The 25,848-nt window shown below is 39.4% G+C and overlaps 2 protein-coding genes and 2 pseudogenes across 3 annotated transcripts in view; 3 read left to right on the top strand and 1 right to left on the bottom strand.

Annotated features, from left to right (window-relative positions):
• Slc44a1 (solute carrier family 44 member 1) overlaps positions 1–25,848 on the top strand; it is a 487,317-nt gene that overhangs the window by 143,785 nt on the left and 317,684 nt on the right. The window lies entirely within an intron of this gene.
• Positions 116–1,905, top strand: LOC106009703 (protein kinase C iota type pseudogene; annotated as a pseudogene).
• LOC101716952 (large ribosomal subunit protein uL11 pseudogene) lies at positions 6,309–7,686 on the top strand (annotated as a pseudogene).
• The window catches only part of LOC110350015 (uncharacterized), a 77,513-nt gene continuing 72,415 nt past the window's right edge, over positions 20,751–25,848 (bottom strand). The window contains exons 3-4 of the mRNA XM_087183602.1: positions 22,882–23,142; positions 20,751–21,003 (exon numbers count right to left, since the gene is read on the bottom strand). Of these exons, the coding sequence (XP_087039728.1) occupies positions 20,984–21,003; positions 22,882–23,142 (281 nt within the window). The 3' untranslated portion in view covers positions 20,751–20,983. The remainder of the gene's footprint in view (positions 21,004–22,881; positions 23,143–25,848) is intronic.

The raw sequence follows: 25,848 nt of genomic DNA, 5'->3' as shown, positions 1-25,848 counted from the left end.
TGAGCCCTTTCTGCCCATTTTCCTGGGAAGCCAACCTGTCTATAGTCCCCTCTTCCTGGGCACCTCCACCACCCACACCTCTACCCGATCAGCCCTGTTTTTGGGAAGAGACATCATGGCAACGTCTTTTAAGAATTCCAGCTCCTTTGAGGGCCTGTGTGATGAAGATCGAGCTGTGTGGTGTTTGGACAACAAATAGCTTTTCACCACAGATTGGGTAGGTGAGAAAGGAGACCCATATACTGTGTCACCTCAGTTAAGAGTTAGAAGAGGCCTCTAGGCGTTCTGAGCTAAAGAAAGATTCTGCACTCTTAATTCATGCATCGCCTTTTATACCAGAACATCCTAAAGTGCCTTGTCCAGGAGAAGTGAAATCCATCCACCACAGAGCTGTAGGCCACTGGAGAAAGCTGTATTGTGCGAATGGCCACACTTTTCAAGCCAAACTCTTCAGCAGGTGAGCTCGCTGTGCTGTTTGCACAGACTGTGTAGGAGGACTCACCTGCCAGATGTATAAGTGCACCAACTGTAGACTCTTGGTTCACAAGAAGTGCCACAAACTTGTCACAATTGAATGTGGGCAGTGTTCTTTACCATCAGAGCCCATGGTGCCAGTTGATCCATCATCCATGGCTTCAGACCCACCCTGCACACACAGCGAACCCTCATAACCTTTCAACCCATGAGGCTTTAGAACAAGTTGATGAAGAGAGTGAGGCAGGGAACACCAGGGAAAGTGGCAAAACCTCACCTAATTTAGATCTTAAGAACTTTTATTTGCTCCAAGTGATTGGCAAAGGAAGTTATGGGAAAGTAATAATGGTTCAACTGAAAAAAAAAGATTGTGTGTATGCAATGAAAGCAGTGAAAAAAAGAGCATGTCAACATTGATCGGGTACAAACAGAGAAGCATGTTTTGGAGCAGGCATCCAATTGTCCTTTTCTAGTTGGACTGCATTCTTGCTTCCAGACAGAAAGCAGACTGTTCTTTGTTCTAGACTATGTAAATTGTGGAGATCTGATGTTTTATGTGCAGCAACAAGGAATACTTCCTGAAGAACATGCCAGGTTTTACTCTGCAGAAATCAGTTTAGCATTCAACTATCTTCATCAGCAAGGGATACTGTATAGAAATTTGAAATTGGACAATGTATTACTGGATGCAGAAGGGCACATTAAACTCACCGATTACTGGGTGTGTAAGGAAGGCTTACAGCCAGGAGATATGACCCACACTTTCTGTGGCACTCCTAATTACCTGGCTCCAGAAATTATAAGAGAGGAAGAATATGGTTTTAGTATGGACTGGTGGACTCTTGGAGTACTGGTGTATGAGATGTTGATCGGAAAGTCTCCATTCCATCTTGATGAGAATTTTTATAACCCTTATGAAAATTCAATCGATTATCTCTTGGAAGTAATTTTGGAAAGAGACATTTTCATACCTCGTTGTCTGTCTGTAAGAGCTACAATTATCCTGGAGAAATTTCTGAACAGGAACCCAAATGAAAGATTGGGTTGTCATCCTCAAAGGGGCTTTGCTGATGTTCAGAAGCATCCATTCTTTCGAAATGTTAACTGGGACATGATGGAGCAAAAGCAGGTGGTGCCTCTGTTTAAACCAAATATTTCTGGGGAATTTGGTTTGTACAACTTTGATCCTCAATTTATGAATAAGCCTGTCTGGCTCACCCCTGATGATAATGACATTGTGAGAAAGACTGACGGACATGAATTTGAAGGTTTTGAGTATATCAATCATCTTACAATGTCTGAAGAAGAATGGGTCTGATCCTCATTTTTCAACTATGCATTCTGCCTATGTTGCCATTTAATGCTTGGAAAAACCTGTTACCAGCCTGGATTCAGTTAACCATTTCATAGTGGTCTAGAAGCTAATTTTAATTTCTTTTTTGTGGTTATATTTAGATCTAATATTTGATTCTTATAGTCTATGTTAGAGAATATAGAATTTTTTGTTGATAGAGTTTCTTTTTATGAACTGATTTAAATAACAATGAGGCAATTGCTTGTTAACCACACTTGTATACACATTCCATTTGGTGAGTGAGACATAGTGTCTAATCTTTTTTTCTTTTTATTTATGATTCAAGAAAACAATTTGTCTTTTAAGTAGAATGTCCTACCTATGCTAGTTTCTCTCCAAACCATATTACCTGTACGTTTGGGGCTCAATTTTTGTAGTCTTCAGGGAAATTTAAAAAATAACAACAATTTTGAATAAATATATTATAGTTCTACCTTCTTAAGTTAGTTAAGTGTTAGTTAAGTGTTAAAACACTTAGCTAAGTGGTTCTTTTTTTAGTAGGATAACACATGAAATACATAGTAGAATTCATTTCAGGGGCAGAGTTCTTCAAACTGTTTTTATTAAAATTAGTGCTTAAAAAAATTTAAAAAAATAAAAATAAAATTTAAAAAAATTAGTACTTAGCAATTTATTATTTAAAGAGTTCTGGATATAGCATCCCTCTGTTTTGGTAACTTTTTATGAAAAGGACTTGAAAAGTAACTATTATCTAAATAAATTTCAAAGCTACCAACAGTAAAATTTAATTTTAGGTAAGCTATTTAGTTTTAAATTTAGAATGATTTAAAATTTGTAGGCATTTAATAAATTAGCTTTTTATCTTTTTTTGAATGCCCCATTTCATGAGAAATATAACTTTTCCAAAGCTTGTAATCATATATTGTTTTTCTTCAAATAAATAAGTTTGAAAATAATGAAAACATCAAAGGAAAATGTTTATAAACATTCATGTGTTCATTTCCCAGGGATATATGTTTCTCTTAATGCCTGGAACTTGTTTTAAAACAAAAAGCAGTAATCACAACATAAACTTACAGAGAATTCTAGCATGTCAGAAATACGTTCATGAACTTGCTTTTAAAGGGTTGCTCTTTCCCATAGGGCATTTCAGAATGTAGAATAATCACACAGGGTGTTTGTTTAACATTTTTATTACTGAGCAAACATTAGAATTCTTTTTTTTAAAAAAATTGTTATACGTTTACATTTATCAGTGGGTGTTTGTACCTGTACATGATGTATCTTAGTTCTTATTTTTTCCCCCATTACCTGTGCACCCTTCACCCCCTCCACCCTTCCCTATTTACATAGATTTTGCTTCCATTTTTTTTCTTTTCTCATAATTTTTCCTTTCCCTTCTTCCCTTTCCCCTTCCCCTCCCACCACCCCTACACCTTTGGACCTTTTCCTATTTCAAATTATCAGTAATGGTTAAAACCTCGTCAAAGAAAAATGCTCATGATTTGGATATCATTGGCAGAAAATTGATAATTTTTTTTTTTTTTTTTTTTTTGGCACCGGAGATCAAACTCGGGACCTTGCACTTGCAAGGCAGGCGCCGGAACCACTGAACTAAATCCCCGGCCCAAAACTGATAAAATTTTGTTGGAGAGAACAAATGAGATCGCTCATGAAATCATTCATTTAAGATTTGTTCAGGAATGTTCATAGGGTTATAAATTTCTGCTTATAACAACTTGAAATATTATACTATGGACACATTTTCTACTATTTAACTGGAGGACGGAGGAATAGCTTGACGGGGGTGTTTCTCAAAATGAGGTCCAAAGGACCTCAAATGTTTGAAACATTAGAATTCTTTTGGGCCTTTGGACCTCATTTTGAGAAACACTTTCTTCAAGTTGTTCTTTTGTTCTCCGGTTAAATAGTAGAAATTGTGTCCATAGTTTAATGTTTTAGGTTGTTATAGGCAGAAATTTATAACCTTATGAACATTATTGAACAAATTTTAAATGAATGATTTCCTGAGAGATCTCATTTGTTCTCCCCAACAAAATTTTATCAGTTTTCTGCCAATGATATCCAAATGATGAGCATTTTTCTTTGATCAGCTTTTAACCATTATTCAGGGTAGCCTTTTGTTTTTAAATTTTTTTAAGTAATAAGATTAACTGTATATTTTATGCAGAATTGCATTACAAATATGTTTTAAACTGTGTTCTATTTTTGCAGTCTTTAAGTTTACGTCCGTTCTTTTCATGCCACATAGAAGTTCTCACAAAATACTCACCAGGGGAATAAGGCAGTTTACAGTCAGAATGGTTGGCATTCTGGTGTTCTAGGAAATAATTTATTTTGTATAACCCTGTGGTCAGACCATTTTATGTATATGTAGCTTGGATTAAATTTCTTGTTCAGTGCTCTTATATTTACTTTATAAATTTGTTTTGATTTGTGTCATGTAGAACACTGCCTTGGTCATCATAATGTAATCTGTTTTTGTGTACTTTCTTTTTCATGTTAAAAAAACCTCTTTAAATAAAAAATTAAATAAAATCTACAGAAAATTTAAAAAAAAGAAATTACATTGAGTGAAATTGAGCAATGCCTGACTAAAACATCACTGTAAAAAAGCTATAAAGATTTGCATTTATACTATGGATGCTTCAATTCTAAATGTCATAATAATCATGACAGTTTCATAGATAACACTCAAACATATAATACATGTTCATTGCTAACAGAATTAAACTTAAATCCATAGTTCAAATAGGATATCAGAAAATTTCTAATTTTTAGACTACTGCTTTTCAGATCTGACTAGATCATCATTGTTTTTTCTCTTAATGTGGTTGACAAAGAGCTCATAACAGAAATAAAAGTGTTTGCTTCGTCATCATCTCATCATTTCCTCATGCTTCCATTATAACATAAATGGTATAACATAAACATACCATTTCCCTTGAGCTAATTTGCATGACTTTCTCTTCCTAGCAACCAGACAGTCCCTAACTGAGAATAATTTAGTCTCAGGAAGAGAAGAATTGCAAAAAAAAAATCTTTAAAAGACATTTCTTTGCAGATATTACTTTAAGCTTCCTGTTCAATTGTGAGGGTTATTTTAGTTCAAACTATATAATATACTATTCTCAGAATCCACATGGGCTGGTATAGAATTTCAATATATCATAGTATGCTGAGAACAAGTGCCACAAGAGAACAACTGAGCGAAGCCTTCCATGTTGTGGAAGCCCTACTCTCTCCTTCAGAGTACTTCCAAACCGCTCTCAAAATTGGACCCATGTGAAGGGACATAGACCACACATATGTCAACCTATGTATCATATATTGTCAGAGACTAGAAGAGAATTGAGGCCTAATTGGCCTCCTCTGTGAGCCACAAAGGAGAAAAGAAGCACTCAGGGGTGATTGCCTATTGCATATTGCGGGTTCCAGGGAAAACTTAAGACATCTGAGGTTAGGTTGTTTACCAGAGTTATGTACTAGTGGATATTGGAAAGCAGATGACTCTTATGTTACTTTGATTGCTTGTACCTGTGTTTGGGTAGATAAAGGCAAGATGAGCCAGACGCTAGGGACTCCTCTGCCTATTAAGAGACAAGAGCCTCCTGACTGTCCACAAGTGAAACTGACGCCATTCTCTTTATCATTTATCCTCATTCCCCATTGGGTCAGGGAGAACAAAGTAGTGAATCTAGGTCCCAAAGCAAGGCCAGCTGGATGGACAGGCTACAATATATTAGTAAAACTTCATTTTCATTATTTTTTAGATAAACACATACAGAGGTCATAATATTTTTTTCATTCCTTAGTGGACTGTATTGTGTATTATCCGCTATACTGTACAATGATTTTGACATTTTAAAAAATGCAATTCTAAAAAGAAAACAATCAAAATGGGCAGGGGATTTAGCTCAGTGGTGCTACCGCCTGCCTTGCAAGCACAAGGTCCCAAGTTCGATCCCCAGTACCAAAAAACAAAAACAAAAACAACAACAACAAAAAAAAGTGCAATTCTTGGAACAAGGGAGGTAAGAGTCTGTTAATGCTTACTGAGCACCTACCAGACATTAAAAAATAGTATATCAAATGTTATAGGATAAATAAAAATCAATCAGACATAGATCCTACCCTCAACTCCATTCATCAACTTATTAATCAACTCAAGAAACAATTACTGTGTGCACTTAAGTCCCAAAGAGGGGGCCAGGCACTAAGTCTTGGTAGCATGGTAACTTCCACTTCAGACATGGTAAACTATTCATCCAACTTGAATTAGCTTGGGTAGATGGGTCATTATTGTGAAAAACTTTTATTTGTTGTTCTCATAGAATGTATTCTCCTATGCTAATAATACTCCAGTTTTCTTTTGAGTAATACTACTCCCCCATTGTGAGATAAAAAACTAAGTTCAAACTATAGGGTTAGAAACACCATGAATCAGGAAAAAATGTAGATTTTGCAGAAAAAAATAACAGAGTAGACAGAAGCAGACATGAAAGGTGAATGAGTCTTAGAAAAGGAACAGCCTACTTTTGACTTTTGGCTTGGAGGAGGTCAAAAATGCAACTTTCTTTGGTTTTTCCAAATCTAAATTCATCTGACACCAGCCACCTCCACCATAGCGTTAAAGTTTGACCCCAATAAGATCAAAGTCTTATACCTGAGGTGCACTGGTGATGAGATCAGTCCCATATCTGCCATGGTTACTAAGACCTGCCCTGAGGTTCTGTCTCCAAATAACAATGGTCATGACATGACCAAGACAGCTAGTGACTGGAAAGTTGAGTATTAGAGTGAAACTGACTGTTCAGAACAGACAAGCCCAGATTGATGTGGAACCATCTGCTTTATCTTAATGATCACAGCCCTCAAGGAGCCACCAACAGACAGAAAGAAATAGAAAAGCATTAAATGCTATAGAAATATTACCTTTGATGAGATTCTTAACATTGCCTGACAGATATAGCATCAATCTTAAGCCAGAGAATGTTCTGGAACCATTAAAAAGATGGTGGAGACTGCCTAGTCTGTAGGCTGGTATATTGATGACTGACATCATCAAGACATCATAGCTGACATCAATAGTGGAATGCCCACCTCATTAAGAAATATAAAAGAAAAAAATTGTAAAGGAACCAGACAAAAAGAAAAAAAAGAACAACCTTATTTTCTATTTCACTTTTATAACTCCTCTAAGGCTCATCTATACTTCATTTCTTCTCCATCAACAAACTAAAACATCTTCACTACCCAGGATATTGGTTTTTATAACCATATAAATAAACATATCATTTTTACTTGAGCTAATTTGAGTGATGTTCTTTTCCTAGCAAACACACAGTCCCTGAGAATAATTTGGTCCCTGGAAGAGGAGTTGCAAATGACAAACACTCTGAGGAAATTAAAAATGATTGTTGCAGAAGAACTATGGCATTCTCCTTTCCCTGTATTCCCACTGTCCTAGATGGGAAGCTAGAGATCTAAGATACACAATGCAGAAACACCAGGTTAGACTTTTACCTTGCGTCACCTTCTCCATGCAACTTTAAGTACAGTATCATGAGAAAAAGTGAGGACAAAACCCAGTTCCAGGTTATCTGGCTTGAACCAGTTGGGAAAAGAAAGAACATCCAGGGAGTGGTAATATCTATTTATTGTTTAGGGGCTTTGGTAGGTTTGTTAAGCCTATTTCAGTACAGGTGCAGAAAATCATTCCCATTATTTCTTTGAGAGTCTAGGGGTGACCTGTAGTCTAACAGTTGTCATAGAAATATTGTTGGGGTAGTCGACCAGTGGCATAAATTGTCTTATGGATCTGAGCATGGTGGCAAACACTGGACATCTACTGTGGAGGCTGAAGCAGGAGGATTTCAAGTTTGAGGCCAATTTAGTGGTCAATTTAGTGAGACTTTGTCTCAAAATAAAATAAAAAGTGATGGGGATGTGGCTCAGCACTCCCTGGGTTCTTTCACCAGTGCCACAGTTAAAGAAGTAAATAATAAATAATTTTTTAAATTGTCTTATGGTAGAAGGTTAACATTGCTTCTGCTACAAGAAAAACTACTGAGGATATCTGATATAAAATGAGAAAAGTTTAATAAAGAGTAAACAGTTGATTTTCAGAAGCCCTGAGAAAATGGAATGAAAGATTTTCAATCCTGTGAACATTGCAGTTATCCAGCAAGGTTTCTGACCCAACTTGATTCCAGGGTACAAAGACAAGGCCTATAGATGTCCTGTCAATTCACTTACCTAGACTTTTTAGGTAGTGGTCCCAGTCTTGAACTATTTTAGGACCATGGGTCAGTGGTCTTAGCTCACTATATTTCTTTCATCCTTTCACACCTGGTTTATTCCTTCTCTCCACCCCCACGACACCTAATAAATGACTCAGGCGAATCAAGAAGAACCTATATGGATAATGAACATTAAAAGCAGGATAAGAATGGCAAACAACCAAACAAATGGCACCCCTTCCTCATGAGCAAGAAAGCAATTTTAAAACAATAGTCTTCAAGACACAATGGCCTAAATTTCCATTTCTTAGAAGGGTAAGGAGATTAGATAGATGATAGATACATACATACATACATACATACATACATACATACATACAGATATGGGTTGTTGAATCAAGAGAGTCCATTCAAAAAAGCTTGAGAAGGAAGAATATTCTGTCAGATCTTTAGACTTGGAAATGATTCAAAGACTTCATATTGTTTTGCTTTGGGAAAAGGATGAGTACATTTTAGGTACCTGTATGATGGCTGTGCTATTTTGGCCAGGAACTTCCTTGGAATATTAATCATGGGAGGATAATTTTATTACATTAGGCAATTAAGGGGTGGGCTATAGTAGATTATGGTAATTTATTTTTTCTTCTCAGGAAGCTTTCACATATCCCAGGGCCAGGGATTTAGCTCAGCGGTTTCACTGCCTGCTGCGCAAGCGCAAGGACCCGAGTTCAATCCCCGGAACCAAAAAAAAAAAAAAAAAAGATTCCATTACCCTGGTTGCACAAAAGGGAAATGATCCAGGACTGACCAATTTTCCTAGAAATAGCAACAGTTTGAGGTACAGCATATGATACTAGCCAAAACAATTAAGACCAGAGCATAGTGGTACATGCCTGTAATCCCAGCACTCAGGAGACTGAGGCAGGAGAAGTGTGAGCTTGAGGCCAGTCTGGGTTATATAGCAAGCTCAAGGGCAGCCTGGACTAAATAATAAGCCCTGTCTCAAAACATGCCCCCTTAGCAATCAGAATCTTTCATCAGGACTGAAATAGAGACGCGAGGAATAAAGTGTTTTTTCTTTTCTCTGGGGTTCTTCTGCTAGCATTACTAGTTCCTATGGAAAAGTAGGAGAGAATGACACCAACATGCAAAAAAAGAGCAGAGACAAGGCAAAGATGATAAAGAGAGTAAGGGAAAAAATGTACTGTTTGTGGGGAGCCCTGCACTCCAGTCCGTAAGGCTTTAGCTCCTCTGTGAATTACTCCATCTCTGCTCTGTGGTCCATGTGGTCCACCCCCTTTTCTGTGGAGTCTAGTTTAAGCTGAGTTCCCATCATTAGGGGGTTCTGACTAATAACTGGGGGGTGGCATAACTAAACATAAGTTTAGAGGGTTTTGTTGTTTTGAGTTTTTTAACTGTGATATATACCTAGGGTAAAAATTCAAACAATACATAGGAATAAATTATGGTATTGTAAAAGAAGACTTCCTCTTCCCAATCCTAGAATCCCTCCACAGAGAGAAAAACAAACAAGCAAAAAAACCCTGTTAATAGTTCTTCTGTATCCTTCCAGGAATTTTCTTGATTTAACTTTATGGCATGCTAAAGGGACAAGGAGGCTAGTGAGATATATTGTTCTCACGTCTAGCTCAACAAAACAAGGATATATCAACATTATATCAGTTTTTCCCTGTCTGTATTATATTAGGTTTAAATTTGTAGTTGTAATATTGCCTTAAGGTGAACTTTTACATTTTGTGTATTTTAAGGTAAAATCCCAATAGGATGTACTAGCTGATGAGTTTTGTTTTTATATCATGTACAGTTTTTTCAACATAGTTTAAACCATCCAACATCTTGAAACAATTAACAAAACCACTGAACTTCACAGAAAGTTGGTTTATTTTTTTAAGTCCAACAAACATAGAGGGGTTTATTTTTAGCTCCATATCTGCACTGCCTGGTTTGAGATTTCACTTTTGCAAAATAGTCAAGAGGTCAGACTATCTAGTCTGTCACTGGGGTTTCATTTCTTCGTCATTAAATTTGAGGGGCAAAAGAAATCACTGGAAGACTATATTTAAATTATACAATTGATTTAAATATATTTTGGAAGGAGCTACACAGTACATAAACATAACCAAAAATAGATGCTGTACAATACTGTGAATGACACTGAATTGTTCCCTTTAAAATGTCTAATTTTTTGTTAATGTAAATTTCACCTCAATAATAATAATTTTTAAAAGATGATACTTAAGAAAGTTCTACTTTTCACAAGACAAGTTTGTTTTAAAGTCATCATCTCTGACAAACACAAAAATTAATTTTTGTTAAAAACCTACTCTAGGAAACACCCTATGCTCAAAGCTTTCCAATAAACAGTTGATATGATAAGTAAATTATTACAGCATGTTCAAAGGTGATAAGTACTATGGGAAGATACCCAACAGGGGAATACCTAGGTCAAATGGGACCTCTAATCCTACTTCTTTGAGGTATCTCCGTACTGATTTCCACAGTGGTTGCACCAGTCTACACTCCCACCAGCAGTGGAGCAGGGTTCCTCTTTCCCCACAGCCCCACCAGCATTTGTTATTGGTTGATTTCTTGATAGCAGCCATTCTTTCTGGGGTGAGTTGGAATCTCAGAGTTGTTTTCATTTGCATCTCTCAAATGACAAGTGATGTTGAACATTTTTTCATATGTTTATTTCCTGTTTCTACGTTTTTGTCTGAGAAATGTCTGTTCATTTCAGATGCCCATTTTTGGATTGGATCTTTAAATTTGGGAGTTCTGATTTTTTTTTTTTGAGTTCTTTATATATTCTAGATAGTAGATCTTTGTCTGGGGACCAGCTGATAAAAATTTTTTCCCACATTGTGGGTTGTCTCTTCACTCTGTTAGTGGTTTCTCTTGCTGTGCAAAAGCTTTTTAATAAGATGAGATCCAAGTTGTTGATTCTTTGTGCTAGTTCACATACAACTGAGGTTTTGTTCATGAAATCTTCCCAAAAGAATTGAAAGAATCATACCACAGCGATATACGTGTACCCATGTTTATACCGGCACAGTTTGTAATAGCTAAAACTTGGAAACAGCCCAATTGTCCATCAATTGGAGACTGGATAAAGAAGATGTGGGGTTTTTTTAATATATAAAATGGAGAACTACTTGGCCATAAAGAATGAGAAACTAGAGACATTTATAGCTAAGTGGATCCACATTGAGGCAATACTCCTAAGTGAAATAAACAGGATACACATGTGTAAATACCAAATAGTTTCTCTGTTGTGAGAAACTGAAAGTGTAAATAAGGATCAAAATGTATAATAGATAATGTGAAATAGGAGGAAAACGTCCAAAGGGGAAGGGGAAGGAGGAGGGGTAGGAGAAAGAAAAGAAGACAAAGGAATAAATATGAGAAAAGGGAAACAAAGTTTTTTTAAATAGGGAGGGGTGGAGGGGTTGAAGGGAGGACAGGGGAATGGGAAAAAAATAAGAACCAAGATATATCATGTAAAGGTACACATTCCCAATGATGAATGTCATCATATTGTATACCTAAGAGGTACCAATAAATGTAATGAATTTTAAAAATTACTGTGAAGCATCAAGTAGGATAAAGTAAGAAGGACTAGAAAAAACACAAAGGCAAAGAATAATATTTTAAATGATGGTCCTGGATGAACTCATTGAGAAGATAAAATTTATAATTAAAAAGATAAGAAAGACTTTGTCAAGCTGATATCAGATTCCTGAGGAAAGAAATTTAGAAGAGGAAACAGGAATAGCCAATGCATAGGCATGGCCAGAATGAAGGAAACAAAAAGGAAAGTGAGACGAGATAAAATCAGAGAGCCAACTCAAGGGATGAAGCCCTTAAAGGTTGTGATAGGCCTTTGGCTGTTACTCTGAATGTTATGGCTTATAGCTAGATGTCCCCTCCAAAGCCTCATGTGCTCATAGGTGTGGTTTTGGGAGTTGGCTGGGTCATGGGTGTGTGATACTGGATTAAGGGTGTGATAACTGGATTAGCTCTGATTGGATTGGCACAGTTCTGGGTGTGGCTGAATGGATTTACTGAAGACAGATGTTCCACCCTCAGTGTGGGTGGCACCAACCTGTGACCTTGGAGTCTGGGTGGGAGGAAGAGAAGAAAGACAGGCTCACTGCTTCCTGCCTGCTACACCATGAATTGTTTCTCCTCTGATGCCCCTCTGCAATGCCACCCTGTTTGGGAGTCAGCTGGCTATGGACTAAAACCTTTACAAACTGTGAGTTAAGATAAACTTTTCCTCCTTTAACTTGTGGGTGCCAGGTATTTTGTCCCAGCAACAAGGAAGTAAACAAGACTCTGAGTAAACTGGGGAGCCATAGCAGACTTTAAGAGCCACAGCCAAAGCAGAAGATTGTTTTGAGAATAATCTGGAAGAGGGAAAAAAGAGGAGTCAGTGGTAGACATAGAGACCTATTAGAAGGCTATTTCTGTACTTCAAGTGAAAGATAATGACAAATATGATCAGGCAAATAATGGTCAGGTTCTCATGTATTTTCAATATGATGCTCACAGAATGTCTGATGGGTTAGGTCTCAGCTCTGAAGAGTCATAGAGGAGTTCAAGATTGTTCAACTAGAGGGTGAGAACTGCCATGCACTGAAATGAAAATGGCTTTGAGTGAAGCAGGTTTGAAAGAAAGACAAAGAGTGAGAGGAGAGAAAACAGCAGTAACGATCCGTTCAGTTTGGGACAAGTGGATTTGATATGTCTATGAGGAAATCAATTGCATGTAGCTCAGACAATTGAAATAATTTTGAGCTATCCAACCCCTCAGGCTCCTCACAAGACAATAATATTTAATTATGGCAATGTTTGTCAAATCCAGTGTTTCCTTTTTTCCTAAGAAGTGGAATCTACACCCTGTTGGTGTCAAATTATGAGATTCTATAAACTTCTCATTTTGTTCCCTCACATGCTTTTCTAGATGAGAATATTAATTTACTTCACCCAATTTGTATCACTTGTTTTTTAAAAATTCTACCAAAATTTACTGCTTTTTAAAGAAAGTTATGACCAAGTACTTTCCAAAAATTTTGTGAAGAAACTATAGAAATGGTGATTATCAAGGTGTATTTTCCCAGACTATAGAGGAAATCTAGATACATGAGTGTGACACCTCCAAAAAGGAAGGTGGAAGGACTTGACTATTATGCCTAAAACATGTATGTCATGCATTAAACCATCTGCATTGGCTTCCTAAGGCCATAACAAACAGCCACAAACTTAGTGGCTTGAAGCAACATAAATTTATTCTTTTACAGTTCTGAAGTCTAGAAGTCCAAAATCAAGATCTCAACATGCTCTCTCTCTCTCTCTCTCTCTCTTTGAAGATCCTAGGAAATGATCGTCTGTCCTTCTCCTCTGTATCTCTATGTTTTCACATGGCATTTTCCTTTCTTTATTTCTGTGTCCAAATTTCCCTTATCCTATAAGGCATCGATCATTGCATTTAAAGCCCACCGTGATTCAGTATGGCCTCATTTTAACCTTAGTATATCTGCAAAGACCTGATTTCCAAATAAGATCACATTCACAGGTACCAGGAGTTGGTACTTCAATATATCTCTCTTTTTTTTGCTGGTACTGGGGATCAAACTCAGGACCTTGCACTTGCAAGGCACCCGTGGCACCACTGAGCTAAATCTCCGGCCTTCAATATATCTTTTTTCTGAGGGACACAATTCAATCCATAACAAAACCAAACCTTAGTTATTTGTTCATACATTCACTGTGAACATTCTTTGTGTTTGGCACACTTGTAGGTATTGGGAATACAAGAAAAAACAAGATGACAGCTCTTGCCCTCGAAGAGCTTATGGTCTTATGTGAGAGACAGATACCTGCAGTTCAATGTGATTAAAGAAAAGAACTGAGTGTTAGGGAATTCAGAGAAGAGAACTTAATTCAGCCTGAAAGGTTAGAGAAATACTTTTTGGAGTGTTATACAAACTAAGACCAAACTAAGAGGCAGAATGGGAGGTGCAGGGAAGAGGATCCCAAACAGGACATGTGTGTTCAACTCTAGATGCCAAAGAAATTAGGCTGACATCTGGGGGGCCACTATAGTGACTGAGTGGTGACAGTGATCATGACAAGAAATGAGGCTGGACATATAAACAGTGGATGGGTCATGAGCAACTTTGTAGACATGCTAAGGGTGGGACTTTGTCTCACAGACCAAAATCCTCCACTTCAGTCCCCAAAGTATATTTTGCCACTCTATTATAGCTATAATTTTTTTCTTATATAAATTAGATCAGATTCTATGATATGTTTAAAATTCAAATTATTTTCCCTCATTTCCTTCATACTGGTAGAGAAAAGAGGAAGAGCTGCAACTATCATGCAGGAAATTGTGCCTAATGTGATATGCCTATAATATGTCCTGAATGTGGTGTCCTCCTTCAAATACAAGCCATGAATCCGGAAGGTAGAGAATCACATCTCTAGGCAATGAGACATTATTTATTGAAAGATATAATTGAAAAGTGCAATGGTGAGATCACTCAAGTTGGCTTTTAAAATGTGCACCTTAGAGTGTTGAATCTACAGAACAAATGAAGGCCTATGGTAATAACCCAGATAAGAAATAATGGCAGCCTAGACTAGCAGATTTTAGGGGTATTATGAGGCAATTTGCAATATGACTTAATATGGGAAAGAAAATTGGTAATATAAGAGACAGGATAAATGAATAAAAACCACCCCAACCATCAGTTATTTGTTTATCCAATTAGTGTCAAATTTCTTCCACACCAAACCTCTTAAAGAGCAAACTGAGATAAAACCAAATGGAGTTCTAGCTTGGGCATGAATAAGGCACCATGGGCATTGCCCAGCCATGCAGAGCAGGCAGAGAGAACAGAACAAGCCATGTCCCTGTATGTACACAGCCAAATCTTTAGCAGGAAGAAAAAACACAGATGCAAAGGCAAATAGCCTGGTTGCCAGATGGTGAGGTACAATAGCCAAGACACATAGCAAGCCCAGCATTATTGAAGGAACTAGCCCAAGAAATGGGAAGAACACATCAGAGAAAAATCCAAGTGTCCTATCTTGCTCTCCCCAGTGAGGCAGACAGCCAAGCAGACAGGCAGGCGGGAGGTTATTTGTAATAAATTGTCCAGGGGCAGCAATGGACTGACTGGTATAAAGTTTCAGTTTCTTATTTCATGGAGAATGAGTGGCAAATGCCATGTAGGGTCAGAGCTTGGTCTCATACTGAGTTCAGGGTCAGTGTCCAATTTTAAAAGGGCACTGTACCTTTAGCAGGAAAGCTAGAGGTCAGATAGAAGACAGACCTGTGGGTTAGGACAACAATGGCCAAGGGAATGAATGGATGTCACAAGGGGAAATGTGAGTGTCAGGGCATGTTGCTGGATCATCAAATCCCAAGTCTGGGTGGATGACTGGCCATCAAGTCCTAGTAGTGGCATTAAAGTTATTGATCTACTACAAATTTGGTACCAGAGAAACAGGGTTTGTTGCTGTGATATTACCTGAGCACATGGCTCGAGAGCTTTTGGTACTGGCTTGTGGGAAGGGGAAGAGTTAGGAAAGGTTTGGAGATGCCAGCTAAAAATGTAGATCTGGAATGCCTTAGGCTGTACAGTATGGGAGATTCTGGTCAGAGCTCAGAAGACCAGAAGGCTGGTAAAGACCAGGTTCAGGAGGTTTCTGCTGGGAAGAAGGATTGCATTGGCTATTGGATTCCAGACAATGTGTGTTATGGCTTGTCAGAAAGTTTGTCTGAATTTTGCTCATGTCCAGAGACTGCCTGAGACTGAGGTTAAGGGTGGCAGACTAATTGATCTAGCAGAAGAAATTTCAAGGCAGTTGGATATTGAGGCGGTGGCATGACTGCTGTTGTGGGCTTTTAGCCAGATCTATGTTGAGAATCAAGAGCAAAGAGCCCAGCAGAATGATTTAAAATGCTGTGAATTTAGCCAGAAAGGAACCTCCAGTAAAGCTGTGGACTGCAAAGATAAAGCAGAGGAGATCTTGATTGCTGAGAAGGACCAGGAGAATAGAAAAGATGGCCTGAGGGCATCACAGGAAGCAGCAGGACTCCACCCTTAGCAGCCTCAAAAATGCAAAAGTGAAAGATTTTGCTTTGAGAAGAGAGCCCCAGACCACCATGTTCCAGAATGGCAGTGGCCTAGAGAATTTGTTCCTTGGAATTGAATTTAGAGTGCTCAGTGATCCAGGCATTCCCCTACAGCTGAGAGAGAGAAGCCTGGCTATGGCTCCAGCTGGCAGCAGACTTTGGCATCATCCATAGGTTCTGGTTTTAGGCACATGCAGAATGTAAGAGTTGTGGGGACAGGAAGGCTTCCATCCAGATTTCAAAGGTCTGGGAGGCCAGGCAGTGTGCCTTGGAGAGGGCAGTGTGTGAAGCTGTGAGTGGGGAGCTGAAGGTACAATGGAGACCCCAAAAGTTTGGAGAAGCCAGAAATGTGGATCATCTAAGTAAAACTACAAGGAGGGAGCAGATCCAGCCCAAGAGAGAAGCCATGGGAGGGAGCTACAACCACCAGAAGTGCCATATGGGTGGAGCTACCAAAGCCCTTTGGAGTTCACAGCTTGTCAGAGATTACCAGGGATGCTGGAAGTGAAAGTGTGGGGCTTAATGTTTTCCCTGCTGGATTTGGGACTTGCTTTGGTCCCATTCCTTTGTATCCTCCTCTCTGTAACTTTTAGAATGGAAATGTCTGTCTTGCGCCATTGAATGTTGGAAGTGTTTAACTTTCTTTTCATTTGTGCAGGGGCTTGCAGCTAAGAGTATGCCTTAAATTTCAGAAAAGACTTTGGACTTGGACTTTTCAGTAATGCTGAAACTGTTAGGACTTTGGCAACTCTTAGAGATGGACTAAATGCCTTTCTCATAAAGGAATGTACATGAGTCTTTGGGGGCCCAGGGGAGGAATGTTGTGGTTTGTGTCTAGATGTCCTCCCCAAAGCCTCACGTGACCATAGGCTATTTTGGAGTTGGCTGAATCTAGAGTGTGTGTTTAATTCATAGTGCAATGCTAGACCCGAGGGCACTAGGATTGAGGGTGTGAGTGCTACCTGCCCTACATAGTCTAAACAAGATAAAAGGGACAGCTGTTAAGGTCTCTTATTGCTTTTGCTGTCCTCTGCAGCCATGAACTATGACCCCTGTGCTACCCTGCCTTGGAGCCAGCTGATTATGGAGTGAAACTTCTGCAAACTATAAGCCAAATAAACTTTTCCCTCTTTTTTTTTATTTTTTTATTTTTTTGGTACCGGGGATTGAACTCGGGTCCTTGTGCTTGTGTAGCAGGTGGCAAATCCACTGAGCTAAATTCCCGGCCCAACCTTTCCCTCTTTAATTTTCAGTGTCAAGTATTTCACCTCAGTAGTAAGAGAAAAGTAACTAAGACAACTATTGAGTTGGATTGGATTCAGGAACCTTGGAGGGAAGGGGTGTGCAAGTGAAAATAAAGGGTATCAGTGGCCCAAAAGAGAGTAGCTTGGCAATGAAAAGGCACAAAAATTGAGGCAAAAGACCAACAGGTTTGAGTTCTGCTTGATGGCACAATGCCCACCCTCTGATGGATGTACTCATGGGAAAGAGATGGCTACCACTGAATTACCCACTTGGAAGTCTCGGGTGACATTAACAATGACTCTTAGTTATAATAACATTTATGGAGCTCCTACCATATTCATAGATCTACTTTGGGACATACAAAGATACCAAAGACATGGTCTCTGTCTTCCATTACTCCACAGTAAAGTATCCATGATGGGAGACTCACAAAAATAACTATGTCAGAAGTCCAAGCCAAATACTGTAGAGCACAGTGGAAAAATGAAGAACAGTAAGAACAGAAAATTCTCATAACTTCTTGAGAAGAATCTATGGCTATTTTTCCTAAACAGCACAATTCTAGCCATTGCTCTATCAGAGATTTTAATTGCTTCTGGTTGGTGCCAGCTGCCTCTGACACCAGGGGTAAATCACAGCCACTATTACCTTATCCATATTTATTTCCACTATCTGAGTCTTGGGTTTTGTGGTCTTACAAGAGAAGGAGCCTAGGATTCTTTCTGCATGCCAGAACCGAAAACCTCTAGCTTTGTCACTTCCTAAATAAATAGCCATGTTCCACATTTTCTAACCTGCCTGAACTTCAGATTTACTCTTCATAAAATGAGAACAAAGGCAGCACACACTTCATAGAGCTATTGTGAGGACTGAGTGAAATAATGAACATGAGCAACTTTTGTAAACTTTAAAGAGCTGGAAAAACATTTGTTATTTTAATGGTGTCCCAAACTGGAACCTAGATTGGGGTTTCAGCCGTGCCCAGGAGTGCTTGATGAACTGGGAAGTGGGAATTCTAAGAGTCACACCATGGAAGGATGGGAGAAGTGCTTTTGCTCACATGCCAGAAAAATAAAAACAAAACAAACAAATGAAAAACATAAGAACACAAACAAGACCCATAGTCAGCATGTGGGAGGCTGTGGGAGGCCTCCGATATCTTTGCCCAGCCCAGCCCCACTGTCAGGCATCAGAACTCTGAGAAGCTCCACAAAGAACTGAAAGAGATATTTTCCTAAGAGAACATTACCTCTGCCACTTTAGGGCCTGATGACAAACTAAGATGCATAAGGGAGTGAAAAGGGTGCTCTTTCCAGCACTCCAGAGTAAAGGTGCTACTTACTCATCTGAAAAGTTTCCTCATGGAAGAAAATGTTTTGGTGCAGACACCACAAAAGGCATCTGCAATCTCTCACTTTCAAGATGCTAGGGGACCTAGAGCATTGCCTGGATAGGAGAAGAGAGGGACAACAAGAGGAATATTTGTGAGTGGCTGTGATATGCTTCATGTAGGATCAGCTTCTGTTTCCAGTCACTTCAATCACTTCATTCTTTCTAGGGACTCAAGAAAGGAGATTTGGTTCCTAGCAAGGTTACTCCTCATGTAGTCCCTATTCAAGACCACCCAGAAAGTGAGCCAAGGCACTGGAAAGCACTCGACATTTGCCCTCAACAAATGCTGCTCACAACAAATGTAGCCTGCAGTGTCCACGAAACAGTTGTCATGGGTCTCATTTCAGTGTTTTCCAAGTTTGAGAGAAAAGGGAAAAGCAAGGGGAAAATGAATGAGATGATGACACAGGTGCTGCACAGAAAGGCAGAGAAGGAGCAACAATGGTACACCAGCAAGAGCATGCAAAAGTAGTCCTTTTAAATGGAGATGGGGGCAAAGGTGAGCCAAAGACAACAAAGCACCCACTTTCGTCTAAAGATGGGACAGGAGGCCTGGCCTAGGGTGGGAATGGAAGATTTTTTTTTCTTTCCCTGAAGCCCACCCCCATTGTCTCTAGACTTCTGGCCCAAGATTCACCTGTGCCCAGCATTACGTACACCACACAGACACCTATATTCACTCAACAAAGAGGGAATAAATAATTCATCTGAGGTCTGCTGAGACAGTTCTCTGGCAATACAGTGCTCCCTGAGGTTGAAAGTTTGCTCCTTCCAGACAAGGTGGAGCCCAGCAGGTAACAGATGTCTCCTTAGTAATTTGGAACTTATGGACAGATGTCAGCTTGCAGGCCACTCTGACCAGTCCAGCAGTGCCCTGGGCACCTGCAAGGAAGCCTCAGCTCAGCTTCATCCAGAAAATCCTGCCTCTGACTGTATCTGATGCCCATTTCCCCAACCCATACCAGTTACCAGCCATGGTTCCCAGGGAAAGAGAATTGGCCACTGCCTGCCAAGAAGAGCTCAGTGTTATGGTTGGCAGGGTAGGAAAGCAGTGGACCCATGGGCCCCAAAATGGGCAGTGAGTGCTGCTTGATGAGTGGGCAGGTATTTGGAGAGCGATTTTTCCTAGACATGGTGTTATTTCCACAGTTTTAAATAGTAAGGAAAGGAAGGAAGGGAAGAGAAAAGGAATAGCTAATTTTGTTGAGGCTTAGTGTGTGCCAGGAAGTATGTAAAGGGCATTTCAGGGAGAGACAACCACAGCAGGCCCAAAGTCTTAGAAATGTGAGTGTTTGATACCTGTACCAAAGGCAAATTCTGAGTAGATATTGTGATATTGTGAAGTATCTTGCAAAAGTTGTCAAACAATAAGAGCAGAAAGATAATTAGAACCTGAAAAGGCCTTGAAACTTTTAAAAACCTCTATATTTGCTATGGTTTATATCTAAATGTTCCCCAAAGCTTCATGGACTCACAGGGGGGGCTTTCAGAAAGTGATTGGATTATGATGATTTATAGCTGGCTTGCTGTTAAGAGATGGGATCTGGTCAGAAGAGGTGGACACTGGGGGCATGGCCTGGATCTATCTCTTCCCTGCTCCTCCCCTCATCTCTTTCTCTCTCTCTGCTTCCTGCCTGCCGTTCCATGAACAAGCCTCTGCCATCCCCCTCTGCCCTGCTGCACTGCCTTGGAGCCAGCTGACTGAACTAAAACCTCTACAAACTTCCTTCCTTTAATTTGTGGGTGTTGGGTATTGTGTCACAGTAATGAGAAAGTAAAGCAATATTTTTGCGCAGTCAATATGTTAATATTAGTTAGGACAGTCAAGACTCTGGTAACTTTCAGTTTTACTCTTTATTTATCTATTTTCTTTCTCTCCCCCCCTCCCCGCCCACCCAAGAGAAAGAAAAAAAAGATGCTGTAGAGGTAGGTGGGTCTGGGTACCACTTAGAAAATGTGCACTTGATTCTGCAGGCACCGAGGGGCCCCTTAAAATTCTTAGGCAGAAGGCTAAGGTAAGCATGTCTGAGCCACCAGCAGCTGCTTAGGTAAAGGCCCTCAGTGACTTGTGTCCTTCCTGCTTCCCCTGGGTCGTCATCCTTGTGCCACTGAGTAGAATTAGACTTCTCAGTCCGTCAGATGGGAAGCTGTCAGCAATAAGCATAGAGGCACAGTCATTATGAGTACATTTCTCTGCCTACTCAGAGCCCCCTGGAACTTGACAGCAGGCACAAAACAACCTGGCTCTGCCCCAAGAACAAACACAAGGGAGAAAAGGACAGGTGGCAAAGCCCTCAGAAAAACTGGGGGAAAAGGCACTTTTTTTCCCTACAATGCAGGAGCTTTTATTACTAGAAAATAAAATCCTGTCTGAGCGAATGCCAGGAAAACAATTAAGGGCTCAATTTAGATCAGGAGGCTTGGCTGGGCACTGCTGAGTGAGGAGCTGAACAATGTCAGCCTCACTCTCTGTGCACATCACGTTTGGGGTGTATGGCCCAAGCCCTAGCCAGGCCTCTTGCCGCCAGTTTTATAGAATTACAGTTAAGCTTTGGCCACTTGGTTTCAGTCAGAAGGGTTGTGTGGAAAGAAGGATAAAAGGTTCTTGCTTGCACACCAGCTATTGCCTCCGAGGACCAAGAAGACATGCAGCCAGGATAGTGCCAGACCCTGAGGAAACATTTCCTTTCTTGTGGTTCTCAGGCTCCCCAGCCTGACCCAGGATGGATATGAGATGGTGGAGGAGGGGGGATTCGCTTGAGAGTTGGACAGGCCTGGGTTGGAGCCCTCATTCTACTGCTCATGGACTCTTTAAGCAATTTTTGAACTTCTCTAAGTGCTAATGTCTTCATCTACTAAGCAGAGATGATAATGTATATGATCTATACTTTGAGAAGTTGTCAGGAATAAATTGTAGGGATAAAATGACAAAATATATGTAAAGCACCAATAAAATAGACACTTAGTAGCTGGTAGCTTCTTCCTTTCTCTTTTTATCTCCAGTGTCTACTAACCCAAATAATAGTGGTGCAGTGGGAAAGACAAGATTAGAGATTGGGAAAACTAATGTTCTTGTCCTGGTGTGATCCTGGGGAAGTCCCCTATCTCTCTTTCTCTGCTTCATGTTCCACCACTGAAAATGAAGGTCATGGATTAAATAATCTCTAAGGGTCCTAACTCTAACTTTCAATAATAGCTGTAATTACTGCCACTGAGCAGTTGCTATGTGCTAGGCATGTTGCATAGCAAGGCATGTGCATTATCTTATTATCCCCATTCTACCAGCAAAGACAATGAGGTCCAAGGGGCCCTGAATTGTGTTCCAGAATACAGAGCTAGTAAGGACAAGTTGGAAGATGTTTTCCCTGTCTCAATTTTTTAAAACTAATTAATGTAGCCCCAGGGCTCCAACTCATTTTATTAAACAGGTAATAAAATCAAACTACTCTGTAGGTCATAAGTCAGATTTAAACAGCTCCCAATTCCTGAAACTATAACTGGCATTTCAGGCCTAAGGAATTCTGGTGAGTGTGAAATGAGGCCACAGAAGAGAGAATCTCCTAGTAGCAAGAGGTAGAAAGGAAGCAGTGCAAATGGTCATTCCCAGGGCTTTCAATTGGAACAGAGATGGCATTGCACTGGGAACCCAGTGAGCCAGCAGATAGGCAGTTGTCAGCCAAGTGAGCAATCAGTCAGCACCTAGGGAATTAGCACAAGCTATACTAGAAGATGTTTCTCAGCAGCCACGCGGGAGTTCAAACAGACACACAGACCATTTGGACCAAACTATTATGCAGAAAGTGGGGAAAAGGGAGAGCTATGACTCAGCAGCCAGCTGCTACCCTTGGTGACACAAGGTTTAAACCTGACTAGCAATAAGGAGACTCAGGAAGAAATATCAAAGCCCAGCACTCAGGGTCATGGAGCCCACGGCTTCGTAAGTGGACGGTTGCTAAGCTTTATATCAGTTGTCTATTGTTCTATGACACAGGGGTTTAAAACAACAAAGATGTATTATTTCTTACAATTTGTACTTTGGCTGGGGTCATAGGGGCAGTTCTTCAGCTCCATGTGAGGCCAGCTGGGTTCACTCACGTGGCCGCATTCAGCTAGGAGCTCAGCTGAGGCCAGAACATGAAGAGGGCTTTGCTCACAGGTCTGGTCGTTGGTGCCAACTGTCATCTGGGACAGATCTGGTCTCCGTCTCTTGGCCTCTTGTCTTCCAGGACCTCTCTCCATGTGGTCTCCCCACCCGCAAATCATGGACAGGTTGACATAGCAAGTGGCTTTCAAGAGGAAAGAAATCAGAATCAGGTCAACAGAGAAAGAAACAACTACATTGCTTTATAGTAGCAATAAAAAATTTGAAACTGAAGTTAAAAAATAGTATCATTGATAGTTCCAAAGCATTGAACATTTAGATATGTTAAAAACTATAAAACACTGGTGAACGAAATTTTAAGACTTAAGTAAGTGAGGGCCAGGGACTTAGCTCAGTGGTTCCGCCGCCTGCCTCGCAAGTGGAAGGACCCAAGTTCGATCCCTGATACCAAAAAAAAAAAACAAACCAATAAAAATATTATAATCTTAAGATCTATATTTATTAAAATGAAGACTTAAATAAGTGAAAAGATATGCTACAAAATATTGATGGAAGAAATTTTAAGTGTTAAATAAATGGAAGGATATATCATTTTCACAGATTGGAAGACAATATTGTAATATACCAGTTGATCTGTAGATGTATGGAAATCTAAATATTATTCCAATCAAGAAAGTTTTATAGATATTTATAAAGTGACTCTTAAAAAAGGGAAAATAGACTATCCAAACCAACTTTAATAAAGAACAGCAAAAGAGTGGTTAAACAAACTCTGGTACATGCATACAATAAGATAGTATGAACAATAAAGATGAACCAAATTGAAGTTCACTACCTGAATGAACCACCAAAGCATTCATTATTCTAAGCAAAAGACTTAATTTTATCTACTCTATGGTTCCATTTATAGGTCATTCTGGACCGAAAAAAAATATAGGACCTTTTGCTACAATCAAGACAATGTAGCATTCGGTTCAGGATAAATAAATAGATCAATGGAACAAAATAAAGAGGCCAAAACAGATCTACACACATATGGTTAAATGATTTTTTGACAATGGTGCAAAGACGATTAAAAAGAAAAAGCGTAGATTTTTTGGCAAATGGTGGTGGGACAATTTGACAAGCATCAACGAAAATATGAATTTTGACCTACAACTCACACCTTATATAAAATTTAATAAAACAGATTATAGACCTACAATGTGAAATGTTTTAAAGTTCAGAAGAAAATACAGGAGAAAATATTTGTGATCTTGGATTAGGCAAAGAGTTTTTAGTAGGATAACAAAAGCACAATATATTAAAGAAAAATATTAAATTAATTTGAATTTAATTTTTTGCTCTATTAAGACACTATTATGTAATTCTGGAAAAAACAAAATATAGGAACATAAAATAGACCAGTAGTTTCCAGGAATTAAAAGTTGGCTGAAGGTTTGATTACAAAGAAGTAATATAAGGGAATTCGAAGGAATCATTTATGTTCTGATTATTCTGTACATAATGTGTCAAAAAATCTTAAGACTTTACAACAAAAAGATAAATTTTACGTTACCTAATTTTTTTTTTTGTACTGGGGATCGAATTTGGGACCTTGCGCTTGCAAGGCAGGTGATGGAATCACTGAGCTAAATCCCCAGCCCTATTTTACCTAAATTTAATGATCAATAACAAATAAAATTCAGCCAATGAAAGAAAAAAGGAGGGGGAGCAAAATAGTCAATATGCCTTCAGACTCACCTTGGAAAAGATAGCAAGTATTACTCTGTATAATAAAAAAATATGTTTAAATATTCAACCTCCCTATTCATTAAAAAAATAAAATATATATAAACTTTTAGTACAACCCAGTATTGACAGAAATATGATAAAGTAGGCACAATCAATTGCAATGAGTGGGCATATGAATTGGTACAGCATTTTTGAAAAATAATATGGCAATATGTATCAAGGCTTCAAATGTTCTTGTCTGCTGGAAAAATAAAGCCATTTCTAGGATCTAATCCTCATGAAATAATCAGAGATTCTGATGAGGATCATTATCTTTTCTGCATTGAAATGCTGTCTCCCTCATCACAGGCATAGTCGTGCAGTGGGTCCTAAGCAAAAGTTGTCAACTCCCTGGATGGTTACTGACTTCCATAAAACATCTGCTTCCAGGCAGGAACCTGGTAAGAAAAGAAGCCGCCTATACCCTGGGCCTCAGGATGCTACCTTCTGCATAACAGCATTCAATGTCTACCATCACTGTGAATGACTAAAGCTATAGTTATATTCCTAATGAGTTAGCAAGTGACATTCCTTGCTATGCTCTTGGAGAAGGCAGGGATCCTCATCCAGACTGACTGCTTCCAGAGAGGCAAACCCAGGAGACCAGATGGCAGGTAGTCAGAGGCAAGAGAGTCAGTTCAACAGACACTGAAGACTTTAGGAAAGCCAGGGAAATGGGGATTAAGTGCCTCTTGGTTGAGCCAGGCCCCAGTGGCAGACTTAGACAAAAGTTGACTTCTTAGGAGGCCAGGGAATTCAGGAAGATAGCTCAGCTTGGCTCAGCATTCAGGATGGAAAAGAAACATCCCAGTCAGCATCCAGAGAGAGAAGGGATATAGGCAAGAAATGCCAGACACCTGCTGTTGAATCACCAATGAGACATCCACGCTTTAAGATGGAGAAAGACTTGGCATGAGATTCAAAAGCCTTGTCTCCAGACCGCACCGGTAATTCCCATGCCCTAACAACAGCTATTCTTTTTTATCTTGGCTAATGTTCCATTTATCTTTAGCTGTGTGTTATTATCCAGATGCTGCCACTCATCTTCTCAACCCGGCTGTTAAACAACTTCGTCTATCCTAGCTCTGATGCTCCAGACACTCTCTCACCCCTGACA

This window comes from Heterocephalus glaber, unplaced genomic scaffold (genome assembly GCF_053883595.1).
Source record: "Heterocephalus glaber isolate CG9 unplaced genomic scaffold, H.glaber_assembly_v1.0 deba00001481, whole genome shotgun sequence".
NCBI lineage: Eukaryota > Metazoa > Chordata > Mammalia > Rodentia > Bathyergidae > Heterocephalus > Heterocephalus glaber.
Note: the sequence above shows the minus strand (reverse complement) of the source record. Positions and strands in the feature narration are given on the sequence as shown.